We start from the raw sequence: 21,472 nt of genomic DNA on the forward strand, positions 1-21,472 counted from the left end.
AAAAATAGTGAAAAACCCTTGAATAAGTAGGTGTGTTCAAACTTTTGACTGGTACTGTATATATGTGAGCTAAGCATATACATATGTTTAGATCACATACTATAATTTTAAGGTATGCATTAAGGGATCTGTAATATAATAAATGTGGCAAAACGAATGTAGAAATTAATAAATGTATTCTATAGCTTCGAAATATGTTTTTACAGTGGTGGGGGAGTGCCAAGATGGGGGAACGGAGGTTTCAACACAGCGCACACAATACGTCAACTAGTGTGTTTTCAAGATATCAGTGTGCGCCATATAAACGTCATAACCAAGCGACGACAAGAGGCAGTGGATGTAAACAAATATACAGACGTTGCAGGTATTATTCGCATTCTTTGCTGTATATTATGATTACATTCTGAGAACAGATTTACAAACGACAGTCTTACGTTTTTCAGAGGTTGAATTGTTCCATGTTGCAATTCCTTTTTTTGACGTTTGAAACGTTCGCCTCATATCATTCGACATTATTTGTGTTCTCATATCTCAGCCACCAGAAAATGACAACGCTAACAAGACAAGACCTCAATTTTGGACAAGGTAGCTAGCTATATAAATTATTTTACATCGACCTGTAAAATGTGCATTTCAATTAACAATTTCATTTTCATATAGACTCAAGCTTCGTTACTGCCTGTCTTCTTTTGCAGTGGTGGCTGACATCTTGTGTGAGTTTTTGGAAGTGGCTATTCATCTCATCCTCTATGTACGAGAGGTGTACCCATCTGGAATATTCCAGAAGAGAAAGAAATACAATGTACCTGTACAGGTAAGGTTATAATATCACCGGGGTAATAACTATTCAGCTACTATTAACGGTTATCTGCAAAATATCCATCACTTATGTTGCATTACCTTCTAGATGTCATGCCACCCAGAGCTGAACCAATACATCCATGATACTCTTCACTGTGTAAAACCACTCATTGAGAAGGTGAGAGAATACATTAGCCTACATATGATTGACATAGTTTTGCAAACCCAATGGCTCACCATGCTAAATATGTTATTGCATGAGGGCACACCTTTTTTTGAGTACATATTACTCGCATGAAGTTCTACATTTCTCCCTCAGAATGATGCAGAAAAAGTGGTTGTGGTCATCATGGACAAAGAGCATCATCCAGTTGAGAGATTTGTCTTTGAGATTTCACAGCCTCCTCTTTTATCCATCAGGTGAGTGTATATATCTTCACTGACATGTTCAACTTCTCTGATAGGGCTGTCACGATACCAGTATTGCGATACTCCGATGTGTCATGGCAAGGGGAGAAAAAACGTGAAACGGGCAACATTTTCTGAGGAAAACAGTCTTAATGTTGGAAATCTTTGTTGTCACCCAGAATCACATTCATTTTCCAAGATATAGAACATAATATTTTACGTACAGTAGATTTTTTTAAAGGACCAAAGTGTTTAGTCTGCTTTGTGTTTTCCTTTTTGCCATGGAAAATCCGGTATCGTTGTATCACGATACTGGCATCATGACAACCCTAGTCTTTAATACCTACATGTTTCAAGCAGACCACCGTAGTCCCTGTCCCCAAGAACACCAAGGTAATGTGTCTAAATTACTTTTTGTCCAGTAGCACTCACATCTCCCTAAAACACTTCAGCGAACAGGCCTTTGTAATCGACCTGGCCGGGGTATCCTGGAATGACATTGACCTCAACTCATCAGTAGAGGATGCCTGGTTATTCTTTAAAATTGCCTTCCCCACCATCTTAAATAAGCATGCTCCATTAAAAAAGATTTGAACCAGGAATAGATATAGCCCATGGTTCACTCCAGACCTGTCTGCCCTTGACCAGCACAAAAACATCCTGTGGCGTTGTGCATTAGCATCGAATTGCCCCCGTGACATGCAACTTTTCAGGGAAGTTAGGAACCAATATACACAGGCAGTTAGGAAAGCTAAGGCTAGCTTTTTCAATCAGAAATTTGCATCCTGTAGTACAAACTCAAGAAAGTCCTGGGACACTATAAAGTCCATGGAGAATAAGAGCACCTTCTCCCAGCTACCCACTGCACTGAGGCTAGGAGACACTGTCACTACTGATAAATCCACAATAATTGAGAATTTCAGTAAGCATTTTTCTACGGCTGGCCATGCTTTCCACCTGGCTACTCCTACCCCGGTCAACTGCCCTGCGCTCTCCACAGCAACTTGCCCAAACCTCCCCACTTCTCCTTTACCTAAATCCAGATAGCTGATGTTCTGAAAGAGCTGCAAAATCTGGACCCCTACAAATCAGCCGGGCTAGACAATCTGGATCCTCTTTCTAAAATTATCTGCCGCAATTGTTGCAACCCCTATTACTAGCCTGTTCAAACTCTCTTTCGTATCGTCTGAGATTCCCAAAGATTGGAAAGCTGCCGCGGTCATCCCCCTTTTCAAAGGGGGAGACACTCTAGACCTAAACTGCTACAGACCTATATCTATCCTACCCTGCCTTTCTAAGGTCTTTGAAAGCCAAGTTAACAAACAGATTACCGACCACTTTGAATCTCACCGTACATTCTCCAATATGCAATCTGGTTTCAGAGCTGGTCATGAGTGCACCTCAGCCACGCTCAAGGTCCTAAACGACCTTCTTTAAACGATATCATAACCGCCATCGATTGTTGCAAATGAGAATTTGTACTCAACTAGCCTACCTGGTTAAATAAAGGTAAAATAAAATAATCTGTAGCCATGAAATACTTTGAAAGGCTGGTCATGGCTTACATCAACACCATCATCCCAGACACCCTAGACCTACTCCAATTCGCATACCGCCCCAACAGATCCACAGATGATGCAATCTTTGATGCAATCTATATTGCACTCCACATTGCCCTTTTCCCACATGGACAAAAGGAACACCAATGTGAGAATGGTGTTCATTGACTACTGCTCATCACGTTCAACACCATAGTTCTCCTTTAAGCTCATCATTAAGCTCAGGACCGCGGGACTGAACATCTCCCTCTGCACCTGGATGGGCAGCCCCTGATGTGTAGCCCCCAGGTGATGACCCTCAGGGGTGCATGCTTAGTCCCCTCCTGTACACCCTGTTCACCCACGACTGTGGCCGCGCACAACTCCAACACCATCATTCAGTTTGCAGATGATACGACAGTGGTAGGCCTGATCACTGACAATGATGAGACCGCCTACAGGGAGGAGGTCAGAGACCTGGCAGTGTGGTGTCAGTACAACAACCTCTCCCTCAACGTCAGCAAGACAAAGGAGCTGATCATGGACTACAGGAAATGGAGGGCTGAGCACACCCCCATTCACATCAACAGGGCTGTAGTGGAGTGGGTCGAGAGCTTCAAGTTCCTCTGTGTCCACATCACTAAGGACCTATCATGGTCCATACACACCAACACAGTTGTGAAGATGGCATGACAACACCTCTTCCCCCTCAGAAGGTTGAAGGTTGAAATACATCCTCAAAAAGTTATACAGCTGCACCAATGAGACCATCTTGACTGGCTGCAACTGCTTGGCATCCGTCCGTAATGTGCTACAGAAGGTAGTTTGTACGGCCCAGTACATCACTGGGACCAAGCTCCCTGCCATCCAGGACCTCTGTACCAGGCGGTTTCAGACAAAGGCCCAAACCTTTTTCAAAGACTCCAGCCACCCAAGTCATAGACTGTTCTCTCTGCTACCGCACAGCAGCGGTACTGGAGCGCCAAGTCTGGGACCAAAAGGATCCTGAACAGCTTTTACCCCCAAGCCATAAGACTGTTGAACAGTTATTCAAATGGCCACCTGGACTATTTGCATTGTCCCCCTTTTTTTGTTGCACTGACTCTGTTACACTGGCTCTATGTACACTCACTGGAATCTACTCACGCACTACTCTGACACTCCAACAAACACACACACGCACTACATATGCTCACACACACAAAACACATGCATATTGACGCCACATACTCACACATAGACACACTTTCACACTTTTCACACACTCTAATGCTATTATCTATCCTGATTGCCTAGTCACTTTTACCCCTACCTACATGTACATATTACCTCAATCACCAACTACCTTGTACCCCAAACACATTGACTCTGTACCGTTACTCCTTGTATGTAGCCTTGTATTTTAATGTGTTACTATTTTCCTTGACTTTTTTTTTTCTAAAATATTCTTACATTTTAGGGCTCGAAAATTAAGCATTTCGAGGTGAAGTCTACACCTGTTGTATTTGTCACATGCGCTGAATACAATTGTATTTTATTTAATATGGTTTGTTGTTGGATTTCCCTTTTCGATACCTTGAGCTTATACTAGTTACTCTTCTGGCTCTACAGCTCTGATACATTGCTGTCACACGTGGAACAGTTACTGAGGGCGGTTATCCTGAAGATCAGTGTATGTGATGCAGTTCTGGAAAACAACCCACCGGGTAAGATGGAAGAATGGAGAGACACTCAGTGAGAAACATCTCTGTGTGAAAATCGATAGCTGGAGGTCTGCTGCTATATAAGTCTTGCGTTCCCAAACAAATTACCTTGTGGAGTCCATGACAAGGAATATATATATATCTCTTTTCCAAATGTGCCCTGTATTATACAATATAAAAATACACATTATACATACAGTATACAATTTCTGTTAAGTTGTTGTCTAGCAGCAGTCATAGTATTGTAATATGTCTATTTACTTTCCACTGTCCCAGGATGTACGTTTACAGTGCTGGTCCACACCAGGGAGGCTGCCACCCGCAACATGGAGAAGGTTCAGGTCATCAAGGTCAGTGTTGTCACAAACATGACGTTTCAATACTGTATGTGTGTTTATTGTAATACACTGACTTGTTTGTGTACCTACATTCAATCATATATGTTGTATTCTAGTGTGTGGGCCTGTACACTCCACATGTGATGTTGTCATGTTCCCCTCCAGGATTTTCCATGGATAGTTGCAGATGAGCAGGAAGTACACATGCAGGAGCCCAGACTCATACCCCTGAAGACCATGACATCAGACATTGTGAAAGTAAGCAATGGCATGGTTCTTTGTGAAGATTACGACACTTGTATGAAAGCCCATACTAATAGACGGTAATATTGTTTGAATGTGAATCATTTCATGTTGTGTAAAATTTGTATGTAACAACATATTTTCTTTGTTTAGATGCAACTGTATGTGGAGGAGAGGGCACAAAAGGCTTCATAGATCAAGCTCGACTAAAAAAGATGGCAATCTCTGCACTGCAGCTGCCACAATAATCAACTAGTTGAGGTGTGCATTTGGGAAAGTGGGGATCTCTGGATCTTCATTCTAATGCTTGAACTGTGAAAACTTTGAGAAAAATATATATATTTTTTGTCATAGTTTGACTTGGCAAGAGGGGATATGCAGAGTCAGTTATCGGTTCAGCACTGTATCATTGCTCATCACAATGAAAATCATTTAGTATGTACATAGTTATTACAGCAAAGCCTAAGGGGAATGGTCTGTGGTATAGTGGGCACTTTTGTTCCCATTCTATTTGTTTCCAGTTGGTGTATAAAGCAATGTTTAAATGTACCATAGGCTGCGTTTACACAAGCAGCCCAATACTGATATCTTTTCCCCTAATTGGTCTTTTGACCAATCACATCTCTTGACAGATCTTTTTTCAGAGCTGATCTGGTTAAACAAAAGAGCAATTAGTGACAAAAAGATCTGCATTTGGCTGCCTGTCTAAATGCAGCCCTTTTGTGTTGTATGAAGCTATGTTTACACTATGATGTTAATTATTGTGTTCACTAAAACATGTTTTTTGGGGCAGTCTCAGGTGGATACGGTCTACCTGGTTAAAGTTCTAGACCAGGGCTCTCTAACCCTGTTCCTGGACGGCAGCTCTCGATGAACAGAGTTGGATAGCCCTGATTCTAGACAGTCGATAACGGGGATGACCAAACAGGTTGCATGGTTTGATATTGTAAGTGTTGAACATTGACATTGGTCTATAAGAAAGTACTCAACCCAAACTGCAAAAATGCTTTGTGAATAAATGTGGATTTAGCGTTTTTGATTTTAATATTTGAGTTTTGTTTTTTCATAATGCATTCTACTTAAATAAATATGTTTAGTAGACTGTAATACTTTCTGGTCAAGTTATGTTCCATTCCACTGTAATGCACCTTACCAAAAAAGTTCCTTAAATCTCAGATACTGATTAGAATTGCTTAACACAAGGAGGGTTTGTAAATCTAATGGACGGACTGAGTACAAAGCAAATAACATTTGACCTGACAGAAGTGCACTTGCTCTGTTTCTTATTGGATGGAGAATACAGGTAGGGGTATCTACAATACCATTGAGGGTTGTATATCAAACACTCCTTCTTCCAATCATTTGATTGTTCTTTGGTTTTACTGTTTTATTGTATTAGCTTTTCATCCTGTTCATTTAAAATGAATGTTAATTCCTATATTCATGTGTCTATATTTTGTCTACTTTATGTAGTGTGTTACGATATTAAATGCACTGTAGCATTATTTCTATTAGTGACTGCAAAAAGACTGCTAATGATTAGGGAACGGTTTATAAGGACCTATATTAAACATCTTATAAATTATCTTATTTTACGAATCATTAATACGTAATTTAAACGTTTTTGTGTAAATAACTAGCTTAACATTTGGTGAGAACTCTGCATGCCTAATAAATGGTTTATTAACTTTATTATAAAGTGTTACCCATGCTAGGGTCTAAAGCATCTAGTGTACAGTCGTGGCCAAAAGTTTTGAGAATGACACAAATATTAATTTCCACTAAGTTTGCTGCTTCAGTGTCTTTAGATATTTTTGTCAGATGTTACTATGGAATACTGAAGTATAATTACAAGCATTTCATAAGTGTCAAAGGCTTTTATTGACAATTACATGAAGTTGATGCTTGCAGTGTTGACCCTTCTTTTTCAAGACCTCTGCAAACCGCCCTGGAATGCTGTCAATTAACTTCTGGGCCACATCCTGACTGATGGCAGCCCATTCTTGCATAATCAATGCTTGGAGTTTGTCAGAATTTGTGGGTTTTTGTTTGTCCACCCGCCTCTTGAGGATTGCCCACAAGTTCTCAATGGGATTAAGGTCTGGGGAGTTTCCTGGCCATGGACCCAAAATATCGGTGTTTTGTTCCCCGAGCCACTTAGTTATCACTTTTTCCTTATGGCAAGGTGCTCCAACATGCTGGAAAATGCATTGTTCGTCACCAAACTGTTCCTGGATGGTTGGGAGAAGTTGCTCTCGGAGGATGTGTTGGTACCATTCTTTATTAATGTTTTTATTTTTAATTTTCACCTTTATTTAACCAGGTAGGCTAGTTGAGAACAAGTTCTCATTTGCAACTGCGACCTGGCCAAGATAAAGCATAGCAGTGTGAACAGACAACACAGAGTTACACATGGAGTAAACAATTAACAAGTCAATAAATAACACAGTAGGAAAAAAAAGGGGAGTCTATATACATTGTGTGCAAAAGGCATGAGGTAGGCGAATAATTACAATTTTGCAGATTAACACTGGAGTGATAAATGATCAGATGGTCATGTACAGGTAGAGATATTGGTGTGCAAAAGAGCAGAAAATTAAATAAATAAAAACAGTATGGGGATGAGGTAGGTAAAAATGGGTGGGCTATTTGCCGATAGACTATGTACAGCTGCAGCGATCGGTTAGCTGCTCAGATAGCAGATGTTTGAAGTTGGTGAGGGAGATAAAAGTCTCCAACTTCAGCGATTTTTGCAATTCGTTCCAGTCACAGGCAGCAGAGAACTGGAACGAAAGGCGGCCAAATGAGGTGTTGGCTTTAGGGATGATCAGTGAGATACACCTGCTGGAGCACGTGCTATGTATGGGTGTTGCCATCGTGACCAGTGAACTGAGATAATGCGGAGCTTTACCTAGCATGGACTTGTAGATGACCTGGAGCCAGTGGGTAACGGATGGCACTGTGATAAACTGCATCCAGTTTGCTGAGTAGAATGTTGGAAGCAATTTTGTAGATGACATCGCCGAAGTCGAGGATCGGTAGGATAGTCAGTTTTACTAGGGTAAGTTTGGCGGCGTCAGTGAAGGAGGCTATGTTGCGGAATAGAAAGCCGACTCTTGATTTGATTTTCGATTGGAGATGTTTGATATGAGTCTGGAAGGAGAGTTTACAGTCTAGCCAGACACCTAGGTACTTATAGATGTCCACATATTCAAGGTTGGAACCATCCAGGGTGGTGATGCTGGTCAGGCGTGCGGGTGCAGGCAGCGAACGGTTGAAAAGCATGCATTTGGTTGTACTAGCGTTTAAGAGCAGTTGGAGGCCACGGAAGGAGTGTTGTATGGCATTGAAGCTCGTTTGGAGGTTAGATAACACAGTGTCCAAGGACGGGCCGGAAGTATATAGAATGGTGTCGTCTGCGTAGAGGTGGATCAGGGAATCGCCCGCAGCAAGAGCAACATCATTGATATATACAGAAAAAAGAGTCGGCCCGAGGATTGAACCCTGTGGCACCCCCATAGAGACTGCCAGAGGACCGGACAGCATGCCCTCCGATTTGACACATTGAACTCTGTCTGCAAAGTAATTGGTGAACCAGGCAAGGCAGTCATCCGAAAAACCGAGGCTACTGAGTCTGCCGATAAGAATATGGTGATTGACCGAGTCGAAAGCCTTGGCAAGGTCGATGAAGACGGCTGCACAGTACTGTCTTTTATCGATGGCGGTTATGATATCGTTTAGTACCTTGAGCGTGGCTGAGGTGCACCCGTGACCGGCTCGGAAACCAGATTGCACAGCGGAGAAGGTACGGTGGGATTCGAGATGGTCAGTGACCTGTTTGTTGACTTGGCTTTCGAAGACCTTAGATAGGCAGGGCAGGATGGATATAGGTCTGTAACAGTTTGGGTCCAGGATGTCTCCCCCTTTGAAGAGGGGGATGACTGCGGCAGCTTTCCAATCCTTGGGGATCTCAGACGATATGAAAGAGAGGTTGAACAGGCTGGTAATAGGGGTTGCGACAATGGCGGCGGATAGTTTCAGAAATAGAGGGTCCAGATTGTCAAGCCCAGCTGATTTGTACGGGTCCAGGTTTTGCAGCTCTTTCAGAACATCTGCTATCTGGATTTGGGTAAAGGAGAACCTGGAGAGGCTTGGGCGAGTAGCTGCGGGGGGCGGAGCTGTTGGCCGAGGTTGGAGTAGCCAGGCGGAAGGCATGGCCAGCCGTTGAGAAATGCTTGTTGAAGTTTTCGATAATCATGGATTTATCGGTGGTGACCGTGTTACCTAGCCTCAGTGCAGTGGGCAGCTGGGAGGAGGTGCTCTTGTTCTCCATGGACTTCACAGTGTCCCAGAACTTTTTGGAGTTGGAGCTACAGGATGCAAACTTCTGCCTGAAGAAGCTGGCCTTAGCTTTCCTGACTGACTGCGTGTATTGGTTCCTGACTTCCCTGAACAGTTGCATATCGCGGGGACTATTCGATGCTATTGCAGTCCGCCACAGGATGTTTTTGTGCTGGTCGAGGGCAGTCAGGTCTGGAGTGAACCAAGGGCTATATCTGTTCTTAGTTCTGCATTTTTTGGTTGGTTGTGTTCTTAGGCAAAATTGTGAGTGAGCCCACTCCCTTGGCTGAGAAGCAACCCCACACATGAATGGTCTCAGGATGCTTTACTGTTGGCATGACACAGGACTGTTGGTAGCGCTCACCTTGTCTTCTCCGGACAAGCTTTTTCCGGATGCCCCAAACAATTGGAAAGGGGATTCATCAGAGAAAATGAATTTTCAGCAGTCAAATCCCTGTACCTTTTGCAGAATATCAGTCTGTCCCTGATGTTTGTCCTGGAAAGAAGTGGCTTCTTTGCTGCCCTTCTTGACACCAGGCCATCCTCCAAAAGTCTTCGCCTCACTGTGCGTGCAGATGAACTCACACCTGCCTGCTGCCATTCCTGAGCAAGCTCTGTACTGGTGGTGCCCCGATCCCGCAGCTGAATCAACTTTAGGAGACGGTCCTGGCACTTGCTGGACTTCCTTGGGCTCCCTGAAGACTTCTTCACAACAATTGAACCGCTCTCCTTGAAGCTCTTGATGATCCGACAAATGGTTGATTTAAGTGCAATCTTACTGGCAGCAATATCCTTGCCTGTGAAGCCCTTTTTTTGCAAAGCAATGTTGACGGCACGTGTTTCCTTGCAGACAACCATGGTTGACAGAGGAAAAACAATGATTCCAAGCACCACCCTCCTTTTGAAGCTTCCAGTCTGTTATTCAAACTCAATCAGCATGACAGAGTGATCTCCTGCCTTGTCCTCGTCAACACTCACACCTGTGTTAACGAGAGAATCACTGACATGATGTCAGCTGGTCCTTTTGTGGCAGGGCTGAAATGGGGAGCGTTGTTGCACAGCTATTTTCTATTCTCTCCAGAGACCTGAAAATAGGGTTCGATCGATCGGGTTCAAGTCCGGGCTCTGGTTGGGCCACTCAAAGACATTCAAAGACTTGTCCCGAATCCACTTCTGTATTGTCTTGGCTGTGTGCTTAGGGTTGTTGTCCTGTTGGAAGTTGAACCGTCGCCCCAGTCTGAGGTCCTGAGCGCTCTGGAGTAGGTTTTCATCAAGGATCTCTCTGTACTTTACTCCGTTCATCTTTGCCTCAGTCCTGACTAGTCTACCAGTCCCTGCTGCTGAAAAACATCCCCACAGCATGATGCTACCACCACCGTGGCTCACCGTAGGGATGGTGCCAGGTCACTTCCAAACGATAGCCTTTTTCAATTCTACGATAGCCTGTTCGAACATGTACACTAAGTTTTGTCATTTGTTTCAGTGTTACAGCTAAAGCACTTGTCTAGTGTGATTAGTCACTTTATACTGGAAGCCAGAGCTTTCCAAACCTGTTCCTGGAGAGTTACCGTCCCGTAGGCTTTCGCTCCAACCCTAATCTAGCGCACCTGATTCTAATAATTATCTGGTTGATAAACTGAATCAGGTTAGTTCCAACTGGGTTTGGAGCAAAAACCTACAGGAGGGCAGCTGTCCAGGAACAGGGTTGGAGAGCCCTGGTGTAAACCATGCATTGATTACTGGATTGGGGAAATTGTTTTATTGACCCATTAACCGTACCATGGAAAGGATGAATCATTCTCCCTCTCTGCTGTTAAGCAGTTCATTATGCAAAGTAAACATTGAGACATATCATGCATACAATTCCCAAGACATGCTTCACATCCTAGGCATTCTCCACTAAAGTATTTCACTGGAGTAGAACTATTTTGGTTTTGAATTGTAAATATGAATGTTTTGACTGAATCTGCTTACAAAAGTTTGTGAACTTACATCAGGGTAAAGCTCTGTGCTCCAAGCATCTCCACCCCCTGCTGTTAACGCTCTGGTTTCACCATCTGATCTGTTCTCTCTCTTCACTCCATGTTTGGGCCTTTCTTCTGTCTCTCCTCTAGGTCGCTCCCATCAATTTTCCTTCTCTACCATAACCCCACTTTTATTCCCCCCATCACATTCTTCTTCAACTCTCTCTAACTCTTCCTCTCTACTTCATCCATCCTCAGCTTCTCCAAGTGTCTCCCTGTTCCTCCTCCCTGGATGAGTCTGTCGGGACAATCACTATTCCTCTACTGGACACTTGTCCTCCATGCCTCCAACTCTTCCTGTGATGCGAAGTACAATGTGTTATTATACATACCTAGCTCACTATGTTACCTGAGTCAGTGTGAGCTATGATGGGTGCTTTACCTGAGGTAAGGGTGTGGCTGGGGTGTGGGATGGCCACAGGCCTGGGTAATATACTGTAATGGGCACAGAGCTGGGTCTTCTGCAGGTCAGGTATAGGACTGGGGTTGTGGCTGGACTCTCTTCTTGGGAGTCCTATTCTAACTCTCCTTCTACTGTTCACAAAACCACATTTTAGTTCAAGATAACAGGTACCTAGATCTTAGAAGCATTTTTTGTAGCATAAAAATAACAATGTTTTGGCATTTTCTGGAAAATAAATATCCATGTTTGATTGAATAGGCCCGTAAATATATATTTACAGTTGATACAGTACATCTTTCAAGTGTACCTACGTGTATTTTTAAGTAATTACAACCATTAACTCATGTAATGTAAGCATTATTATTGGATCTGCTGTATTATCTACCTTGACCTTTTGATCGTTCACTGTAGGTGCAGGTGGCCTATGAGAGCTTGCTCTCCTCTGAGGCCCCTGAGACTGCTGTTTGAGGTCAGGTGTGCTCTCTCTGGGCCTGCTCTTAGAGACAGCAGTCTGCCTCCCCCTACCTGTCCCTAGTGAGGTACGGAGGCAAGAGATTACAGACTGCCTAGCTTTCTGAGGAACATGACTAGATGATAGCGATTTGAAATTTAATTTGAAAATCTTAATACCTTCCTAAATCCTTAAGTCGATTGACTCGCCCGTGCGCCTAAATCCCCATTAAAAGCCTTCTGCATTTGCAGTATAAAGTGGCAGACCAGGAGACAAAATCGGTCTTCTCAGGAAAACATCTGTAGATTCCGAATGGTTTGGCCTACAAAAACTAATACGACCACTCTATGGAAAGGGGAAATTCTCACGAACATGGTAGTGTTCTCCAAGACTGAAGGTAACCCGGTACAGTTTTAAAAAATGAATGGAAGTAGAATGTGTCCCATAAAATATGTATATTTCCTGAGCTTTGCAAGATATAGGACAGACACTTTAAAACCGTATTCCTTATGATTCCATTTTTTGTCTGTTTTGCCATTTATGAATGTGTTCAGGTGCGTAACGTGCGGGTGTGATGACCCCCCCAATATTAGAGACAGGTCAATTTGACCCCCTCAATAATTTATTTGATTGATAGGAAAAGTGCCAGGCAGTTACTGTATTTCTGTCTTTACACCACACAGTGGTACCGCTAATTACGCTTTTGGTTCGGTCCTCAGAAGCCTTGGTTTGAGGATGGAAAAAAAGCTGAGGAAGGCTTTTAAGGAGAACAGTCTTTCACTCTACTCAACAAACCCTCAAATCTGTGCGCTCTTTGGTAGTATTATAAACCTTAAAACATCTAGTTTCTATTAGACTACAGAATTAGTGAAGGAATGTTTCTATGAACCTCAGGCAGTAGGCTGAAGCGAGCCTGTTTCTCTTCCCAGTCAGGCAGCCTGCCTGTCTCCCAGACCCTGACCATTGACCAACAGCAGCAACCTATCCACCAAATGTATGCCAATTTGATGGTCAGAATTGTGTGGGGGAAGCACTGATCATGTTTATGAAACCTAATAATCACAATCAGAGTACATCTAGAACCAACTTTAGTTTTTATTTCAATTTGAGAGTCTACAATAGAAATTGGCCCAGCCTAGCTTCATTGCATGTGACATTGAAGTAAGTTGGTTTATTTTTACTTTTTTAAATGTTTTATTCTTGATATCAATATGGAAGGCAAACCAGGTACTGGTGTTTGTTTCTATGTACTAGTTATTGTTGAGTGAAAGGCTAATTTATGAACTATATTTGAATAATTTGGTTATTCTTATACCATATGTTTGTGTAATAATAGTAGCAGTTCATCGATTTGGGGAAGATGACAGCACAGCAGCCTGATAATATGGACCAATATGTGGTTAGGCTCATTTCTGGAGGCGGAAATTCTATTTTCTATTAGATGGTGTTACTTTGGATCCCTTCGTAAAGATTAGCAAAAAAGACTGTATAAAATATATACTACAAATACTTATCTATATTGTATGCCAAATTTGTATTATTATTATTTTATAGAAAAACAATTGCCCAGAGAAATATATTTTGTTTAACAAGTAAAATAGATAGGTGTAAAAATGACTGGATCCTCTGTTTTCAATATTCCAGCACCCTCCCCTTGTGAGGATAACAACACTGAGCCTTTTTCTAAAATGTTTTATGAGATTGGAGAACACATTGGGAGGGGTCTTAGACTATTCCTCCATACAGAATCTTTCCAGATCATTGATGTGTGCTTGGTGTTATTTTCTTGCTGGAAGATCCACTTCTGACCAAGTTTCAGCCTCCTGTCGGAGGCAAACAGGTTTTTGGCTGAAGTTCATGATGCTGTTTTATTTTTTTATATTTAACTAGGCAAGCCAGTTAAGAACAAATTATTATTTACAATGACAGGCTGGGAACAGTGGGTTAACTTTCTTGTTCAGGGGCAGAACGACAGATTTTTACCTTGTCAACTCGGGGATTCAATCTAGCAACCTTTCGGTTACAGGCCCAACCACTAACCACTAGGCTACCTGCCACCCCCGTTGACATTAACAAGAGCCCCAAGTACAGTGGAAGCAAACTAGCCCTATAACATCATAGATACACCCCCATATTTTACAGGAGGGACGAGGTATTTTCTGCATACGCATTTCTCTTTCAAAGACCAAACCCAGAAGTGGTGTGTGTGGCCAAAGACCTCTATTTTTGTGTCATATGACCACAGCACTGGTTTCAATCCAAGTGCCGATGCCGTTTAGCAAACTCCAGGCAGTGCTATGGTTAGATGACATGAAAACAGCCCCCCACCCCCCTTAAACCCAATGTCAATGATAAGGAATACACGTAATGACTCTGTAATAGCCATAACAAAGGGCCAGGGTGTGGAGCTGACAGGAGCTGTGTATGGGAAATGTACGAGGCCTCTGTAGGGAGGGGCGGGGAGCCTGTGACTCAGGGTCCTGCTTCTGGGCTCTGCAGCTGGAGGAGCTAGAGCATGAAGAGGTGGTGGTCTGGGAACATCTGTGGGATCAAACAAAGACTCCATTGTTGAGATTTCAGTTTCGCAATAAAAAACATTGAGGACAATGTTGATGGACAGCCTTGAAACAGAGGATGGCAGACAGCGACCTATTAGTGACAGTGGGTTTGGGAATGTCGGGGTAGGTAATGAGGATGTTGGCAAAGCGCAAGGCAGGCGGCTCCTTCACGATGGCGTTTCGGGACAAAGATCTGCAAAATGTGCTCCACTGCTTCTGCTGGTGGGGATATCTGCCAAATGTTGTGCTACGTTAGGCCAAACATTACCTCAGCTCTGTTCCACACACTGGCCAGTGCCATTGAGGCTATGATCTAACAATCTACCCGTGCCAAAGAAATGTAACATGGAGTCAAATAAATCTAACACATCTGATTACACAACACTCCTTCATTAATTAAGGAATAGTTTTTGTTTAACCTTTAACTGCAGTGGGCTAAATCAGGGTCACACACAGTGTTTCTTGGTAGTCTTTAACAAATCTACTTTGAAACAGAAGTATACACCACACATGGTTATGGGCTTAAAGAAAAGAAGACAACTGTACATTGTCAGATATGGAGATGAAATGTGTTCAGTTTACATCCTAAAATTACACTTTATATACAGACATCACAGAAGACTGAAATATAAAAAACAGAAACACCAGATTTTCTGCATAAAAAAGTAAGTTTAATTATGATATTATGAAAAATATGAATAACATTCCACCCATGAGTCCACTAGGTCATTTGACTGCAGGAAAGGGCTACTGGTCATTATCCTGTTAGTAAAAAGGAAAAAATGTTAGTACCGTGACTGGTGATTGGAGGAATGTGGGAGGTTGTTCCTCTTTCTCAGAATCTGGTCGCTCTACTTGTAATGCACTCTGATTCAACGCTACATGCAGCAGCCATCTGTAGGATTTCTGATTGGACCTCCCAGGAAAACAAAGATTCATTAGCATCATTCTCTTTCTCAACATCAGGTCTGGGAAGATGTTTACTGTGATAACAGCAATGAGTTGGTGCTCATGTTTTGGGCACTCTACTGTGCCACATCAATGCTAAGGCATAAGGCGATCATTAAAGTATGACTCATAAGCGGAGAGCACAACCATAGATTGACAATATAGTTTGAACATGAAACACATCTTTAAAGTGTACCTTTATATAATCTACTGAAAAGTACAAAGTAAATAGTACACTGAACAAAAATATAAATGCAACATACAATTTCAAAGATTTTACTGAGTTACAGTTCATATAAGGAAATTCATCAATTGAAATATATTAATTAGGCCCAAATCTACGGATTTCACATGACTGGGCAGGGGTGCAGCTATGGGTGGGCCTTGGAGGGCATAGGACCCGCCACACAAGGGCTTTATTATAGAGAAATACTCAGTTTCATCAGCTGTCCGGTTGGCTGGTCTCTGACGATCCTGCAGGTGAAGAAGCCAGATGTGGAGGTCCTGGGCTGACGTGGTTACACAAAGTCTGCGGTTGTGAGGCCGGTTGGATGTACTACCAAATTCTCTAATATGACATTGGAGGCAACTTATGGTAGAGAAATTAACATTTAATTATCTGGTAACAGCTTTGGATGGACATTCCTACAGTCAGCATGCCAATTGTGCGCTCCCTCAAAACTTGAGACATCTGTGGCATTGTATTGTGTGACAAAACGGCACAAAACTGGACTGTCCCCAGCATAAGGTGCACCTGTGTAATGATCATGCTGTTTAATCAGCTTATTGATATGCCACACCTGTCAGGTGGGTGGATTATCTTGGCAAATAAGAAATATGTTTTTTGTGCGAATGGAACAATTCTGGGATATTTTATTTCAGCTCATGAAACATGGGACCAACACTTTACATGTCAGTATAGATATACAGTACCAGTCAAAAGTTTAGACACATCTACTCATTCAAGGGTTTTTCTTTATTTTTTATTATTTTCTACATTATAGAAAATAGTGAAGACAAACCTATGAAATAGCATATATGGAATCATATAGTAACCCAAATAAGTGTTAAACAAATCAAAATAGATTTTAGATTTTATATTCTTCAAAGTAGCCACCCTTTACCTTGATGACAGCGTTGCACACTCTTGGCATTCCCTCAACCAGTTTCACCTGGAATGCTTTTTCAACAGTCTTGAGTTCCCACATATGCTGAGCACTTGTTGGCTGCTTTTCCTTCACTCTATGGTCCAACTCATCCCAAACCATCTCAATTGGGTTGAGGTCGGGTGATGGTGGAGGCCAGGTCATCTGCTGCAGCACTCCATCACTCTCCTTCTTGGTCAAATTGCCCTTACACAGCCTGGAGGTGTGTTGGGTCATTGTCCTGTTGAAAAACAAATGATAGTCCAACTAAGAGCAAACCAGATGGGATGGCGTAGCGCTGCAGAATGCTGTGGTAGCCATGCTGGTTAAGTGTGCCTTGAATTCTAAATAAATCACAGACAGTGTCACCAGCAAAGCACCCCACACCATCACACCTCCTTCTCCATGCATCACGGTGGCTGGAACCAAAAATCGCAAATTTGGAATCATCATACCAAAGGATGGATTTTCGTGATCATTCAATTTTAATTCTAATTTTTATTGCTCGTGTTTCTTGGCCCAAGCAAGTCTCTTCTTATTACTGGTGTCCTTTAGTAGTGGTTTCTTTGCAGAAATTTGACCATGAAGGCCTGATTCACCCAGTCTCCTCTGAACAGTTGATGTTGCGATGTGTATGTTATTTGAACTCCGTGAAGCATTTATTTGGGCTGCAATTTCTGAGGCTGGTAACTCTAATGAACTTCACCTCTGCAGCAGAAGAAACTATGGTTCTTCCTTTCCTGTGGTGATCCTTATGAGAGCCAGTTTCATCATAGCGCTTGATGTTTTTTGCGACTGCACTTTAAAAGTTCTTGAAATATTTCCGTATTGACTGACCATGTCTTAAAGTAATGATGGACTGTCATTTCTCTTTGCTGATTTGAGCTGTTCTTGTCATAAAATGGACTTGGTCTTTTACCAAATAGGGCTATCTTCTGTATACCCCTACCCTACCTTGTCACAACACAACACATTAAGAAGGTAAGTAATTCCACAAATTAACTTTTAACAATGCACGCCTTTTAATTTAAATGCATTCCAGGTGACTGCCCCATGAAGCTGGTTGAGGGAATGCCAATATTGTGCAATGCTGTCATTAAAGCAAATGGTGGCTACTTTGAGGAATCTCAAATATAAACTATATTTTGATTTGTTTAACACTTTTTTTATTACTCCATGATTCCATATGTGTTATTTCATAGTTTTGATGTCTTCAATATTATTCTACAATGCAGAAAATAGTCAAAATAAAGAAAAAACAATGAAATGAGTAGGTGTGTCCTAACTTTTGTCTGGTACTGATATATTTAAAACACTATCTAAATCTGTGTGAGATCAGTGGTGAACTGTCCAGGTGTGAGGAGCAGGGCTCTGAAGGACAGTTGTGGACTGTCCAGGTGTGAGGAGCAGGGCTCTGAAGGACAGTTGTGGACTGTCCAGGTGTGAGGAGCAGGGCTCTGAAGGACAGTTGTGGACTGTCCAGGTGTGAGAAGCAGGGCTCTGAAGGACAGTTGTGGACTGTCCAGGTGTGAGGAGCAGGGCTCTGAAGGCAGGTCAGTGGTAGACTGTCCAGGTGTGAGGAGCAGGGCTCTGAAGGACAGTTGTGGACTGTCCAGGTGTGAGGAGCAGGGCTCTGAAGGCAGGTCAGTGGTAGACTGTCCAGGCTCCTCACACCTGGACAGTTGTGGACTGTCCAGGTGTGAGGAGCATGGCTCTGAAGGACAGTTGTGGACTGTCCAGGTGTGAGGAGCTGGGCTCTGAAGGACAGTTGTGGACTGTCCAGGTGTGAGGAGCAGGGCTCTGAAGGACAGTTGTGGACTGTCCAGGTGTGAGGGGCAGGGCTCTGAAGGACAGTTGTGGACTGTCCAGGTGTGAGGAGCATGGCTCTGAAGGACAGTTGTGGACTGTCCAGGTGTGAGGAGCAGGGCTCTGAAGGACAGTTGTGGACTGTCCAGGTGTGAGGAGCAGGGCTCTGAAGGACAGTTGTGGACTGTCCAGGTGTGAGGAGCAGGGCTCTGAAGGACAGTTGTGGACTGTCCAGGTGTGAGGAGCATGGCTCTGAAGGACAGTTGTGGACTGTCCAGATGTGAGGAGCAGGGCTCTGAAGGACAGTTGTGGACTGTCCAGGTGTGATGAGCAGGGCTCTGAAGGACAGTTGTGGACTGAGGAGCAGGGCTCTGAAGGCAGGTCAGTGGTAGACTGTCCAGGTGTGAGGAGCAGGGCTCTGAAGGACAGTTGTGGACTGTCCAGGTGTGAGGAGCAGGGCTCTGAACGCAGGTCAGTGGTAGACTGTCCAGGTGTGAGGAGCAGACAGACAGACAGACAGACAGACAGACAGACAGACAGACAGACAGACAGAGAGAGAGAGAGAGAGAGGAGAGAGAGAGAGAGAGAGAGAGAGAGAGAGAGAGAGAGAGAGAGAGAGAGAGAGAGAGAGAGAGAGAGAGAGAGAGAGAGAGAGAGAGAGAGAGAGAGAGAATTCAAACAGCCTCCTGCCCATCCTCCTAAGAGAAATATGGGCCCTCTAGTGGCTGAAGAGTGAACTGGCTAGTGAAGTCAAACTGATGTTCACTCATACAATGTCATTTTCTATGTCAATAGGATCCATCTCCTTCCTTAACTTCTTATTGTCGGTCAAGCAGGGATTCTGTGATGTCGCAAACAGACAGTGTTTTGGGGAAATTACATGTTGGTTGTTCCAGAAGAACCAAAGCACAGATCAATACCATTGTTCATATGTGAGTGAGGTCTGTGAGGCAGAGGACTTCCTGAGGGTCGAGTGCAGCAGGCGATGGTGGGACAGTCTGAAGAGGTTGAAGCCCACTAGCAGGTCTTCCAGGGGGTTGAGGAAACAGGCACAGTTCAGAAAGGAGTTCAGCAGCACCTCAGCCAGCAGAGAGCGCTGTTTATCCCACAGCTTGATCAACTAAAATAAAATTGTATTTGTCACATTCCTCGAAAACAACATTTGTAGACTAAGTGAAATGCTTACTTACGGGCCCTTCTAGCAATGTAGAGAGAAACATAGAAAAATTATAGAAAGATAGTAACATGAGGAATAAATACACAGTAAATAACGATAACTTGGCTATTTACACAGGGTACCAGTACTGAGTCAATGTGCAGGGGAGGAGGTAATTTAGGTGGATACAGTATCTACACACACAATACATTAGCAAATTAGTGGATTGGGCTATTTCAGCGACACCGGTTGCTGACAGGTGTATAAAATCAAGCACACAGCCATACAATCGCCATGGACAAACATTAGCAGTAGAATGGCGGATACTGAAGAGCTCAGTGATGTTCAACGTGGCACCCGTCAAATTTCTGCCCCACAAGCTCACAGAACGGGACTGCAGAATGCTGAAGCGCGTAACGCGTAAACATTTTTAAAAAGCACGCTGCCATTGGACTCTGGAGCAGTGGAAACGCGTTCTCTGGCGTGATGAATCACGCTTCACCATCTGGCAGTCCGACTGACAAATCTGGGTTTGGGGGATGCCAGGAGAACGCTACCTGGAAAGTTTGATGGTGGAGGATTACTGGTCTGGGGCTGTTTTTCATGGTTCAGGCTAGGCCCCTTAGTTCCAGTGAAGGGAAATCTTAATGCTACAGCATACAATGACATTCTAGACCATTCTATGCTTCCAAATTTGTGGCAACAGCCCTTTTCTGTTTTGGCATGACAATGCCCCGTGCACAGAGCAAGGTCCATACAGAAATGGTTTGTCGAGATTGGTGTGGAAGAACATGACTGGCCTGCACAGAGCTCTGACTTCAACCCCATTGAACACCTTTGGGATGAATAGGAATGCCGACTGCGAGCCAGGCCTAATTGCCCAACATCAGTGCCGACCTCACTCATGCTCTTGTGGCTGAATGGAAGCAAGTCCCCGCAGCAATGTTAGTGGAAAGCCTTCAACTAGTGGAAAGCCTTCCCAGAAGAGCAGCAAAGGGGGGACCAACTCCATATTTTTGGACATGATTTTGGAATGAGATGTTCAACAATTAGGTGTCCATATCCTGTTGGCCATGTACATGTAGTGTAGGTAGGGGTATAGTTAGGGGAACAATGACTAAGCAACAGGATAGATAATAAGATAATAATGTGATGAGTCAAAAGAGGGGGGTCAGTACAGATAGTCCGGGTAGCTATTTGGTTAACTATTTAACAGTCTTATGGCTTGGGGGTAGAAGCTGTTTACGGTCCTGTTGGTTCCAGACTCGGTGCATCGGTACTGCTTGCCGTGCGGTAGCAGAGAAAACAGTCTATGACTTGGGTGGCTGGAGTCTTTGGCAATTTTAGGGTCTTCCTCTGACACAGCCTGGTATAGAGGTCCTGGATGGCAGGGAGCTCAGCCCCAGTGATGTACTGGGTAATACTCACTACTCTCTGTAGTGCCTTGCAGTCAGATGCCAAGCCGTTGCCATACCAAGCGGTGATGCAAACAGTCAAGATGCTCTCATTGGTGCAGCTGTATCATTTTTTTTAGGATCTGAGGGCCCATGACACATCTTTTCAGTCTCCTGAGGAGGAAGAGGCATTGTCGTGCCTACTTCACGATTGT

At 43.4% G+C, this 21,472-nt stretch overlaps 1 protein-coding gene across 1 annotated transcript; it reads left to right on the forward strand.

Annotated features, from left to right (window-relative positions):
- Positions 1–214: 214 nt before the first annotated feature.
- mad2l2 (mitotic arrest deficient 2 like 2) lies at positions 215–6,138 on the forward strand. The gene is made up of 9 exons (XM_029622070.2): positions 215–364; positions 536–585; positions 696–814; positions 908–979; positions 1,121–1,221; positions 4,359–4,453; positions 4,727–4,800; positions 4,954–5,046; positions 5,185–6,138. The coding sequence occupies exons 1-9, from the start codon at positions 225–227 to the stop codon at positions 5,224–5,226; spliced, it is 786 nt and encodes a 261-aa protein (XP_029477930.2). The 5' UTR covers positions 215–224; the 3' UTR covers positions 5,227–6,138.
- The last annotated feature ends 15,334 nt before the right edge of the window (positions 6,139–21,472 follow it).

Source organism: Oncorhynchus nerka, linkage group LG20 (assembly GCF_034236695.1).
Source record: "Oncorhynchus nerka isolate Pitt River linkage group LG20, Oner_Uvic_2.0, whole genome shotgun sequence".
Taxonomy (NCBI): Eukaryota; Metazoa; Chordata; class Actinopteri; order Salmoniformes; family Salmonidae; genus Oncorhynchus; species Oncorhynchus nerka.

Bases quoted from the DNA above. Each gene is read 5' to 3' on its own strand.
- mad2l2 (XM_029622070.2), top strand. From the start codon at position 225: ATGGGGGAACGGAGGTTTCAACACAGCGCACACAATACGTCAACTAGT. The intron at 815-907 runs GTAAGGTTATAA...ATTACCTTCTAG, and splicing joins AATACAATGTACCTGTACAG to ATGTCATGCCACCCAGAGCT. The intron at 5,047-5,184 runs GTAAGCAATGGC...TTCTTTGTTTAG, and splicing joins TGACATCAGACATTGTGAAA to ATGCAACTGTATGTGGAGGA.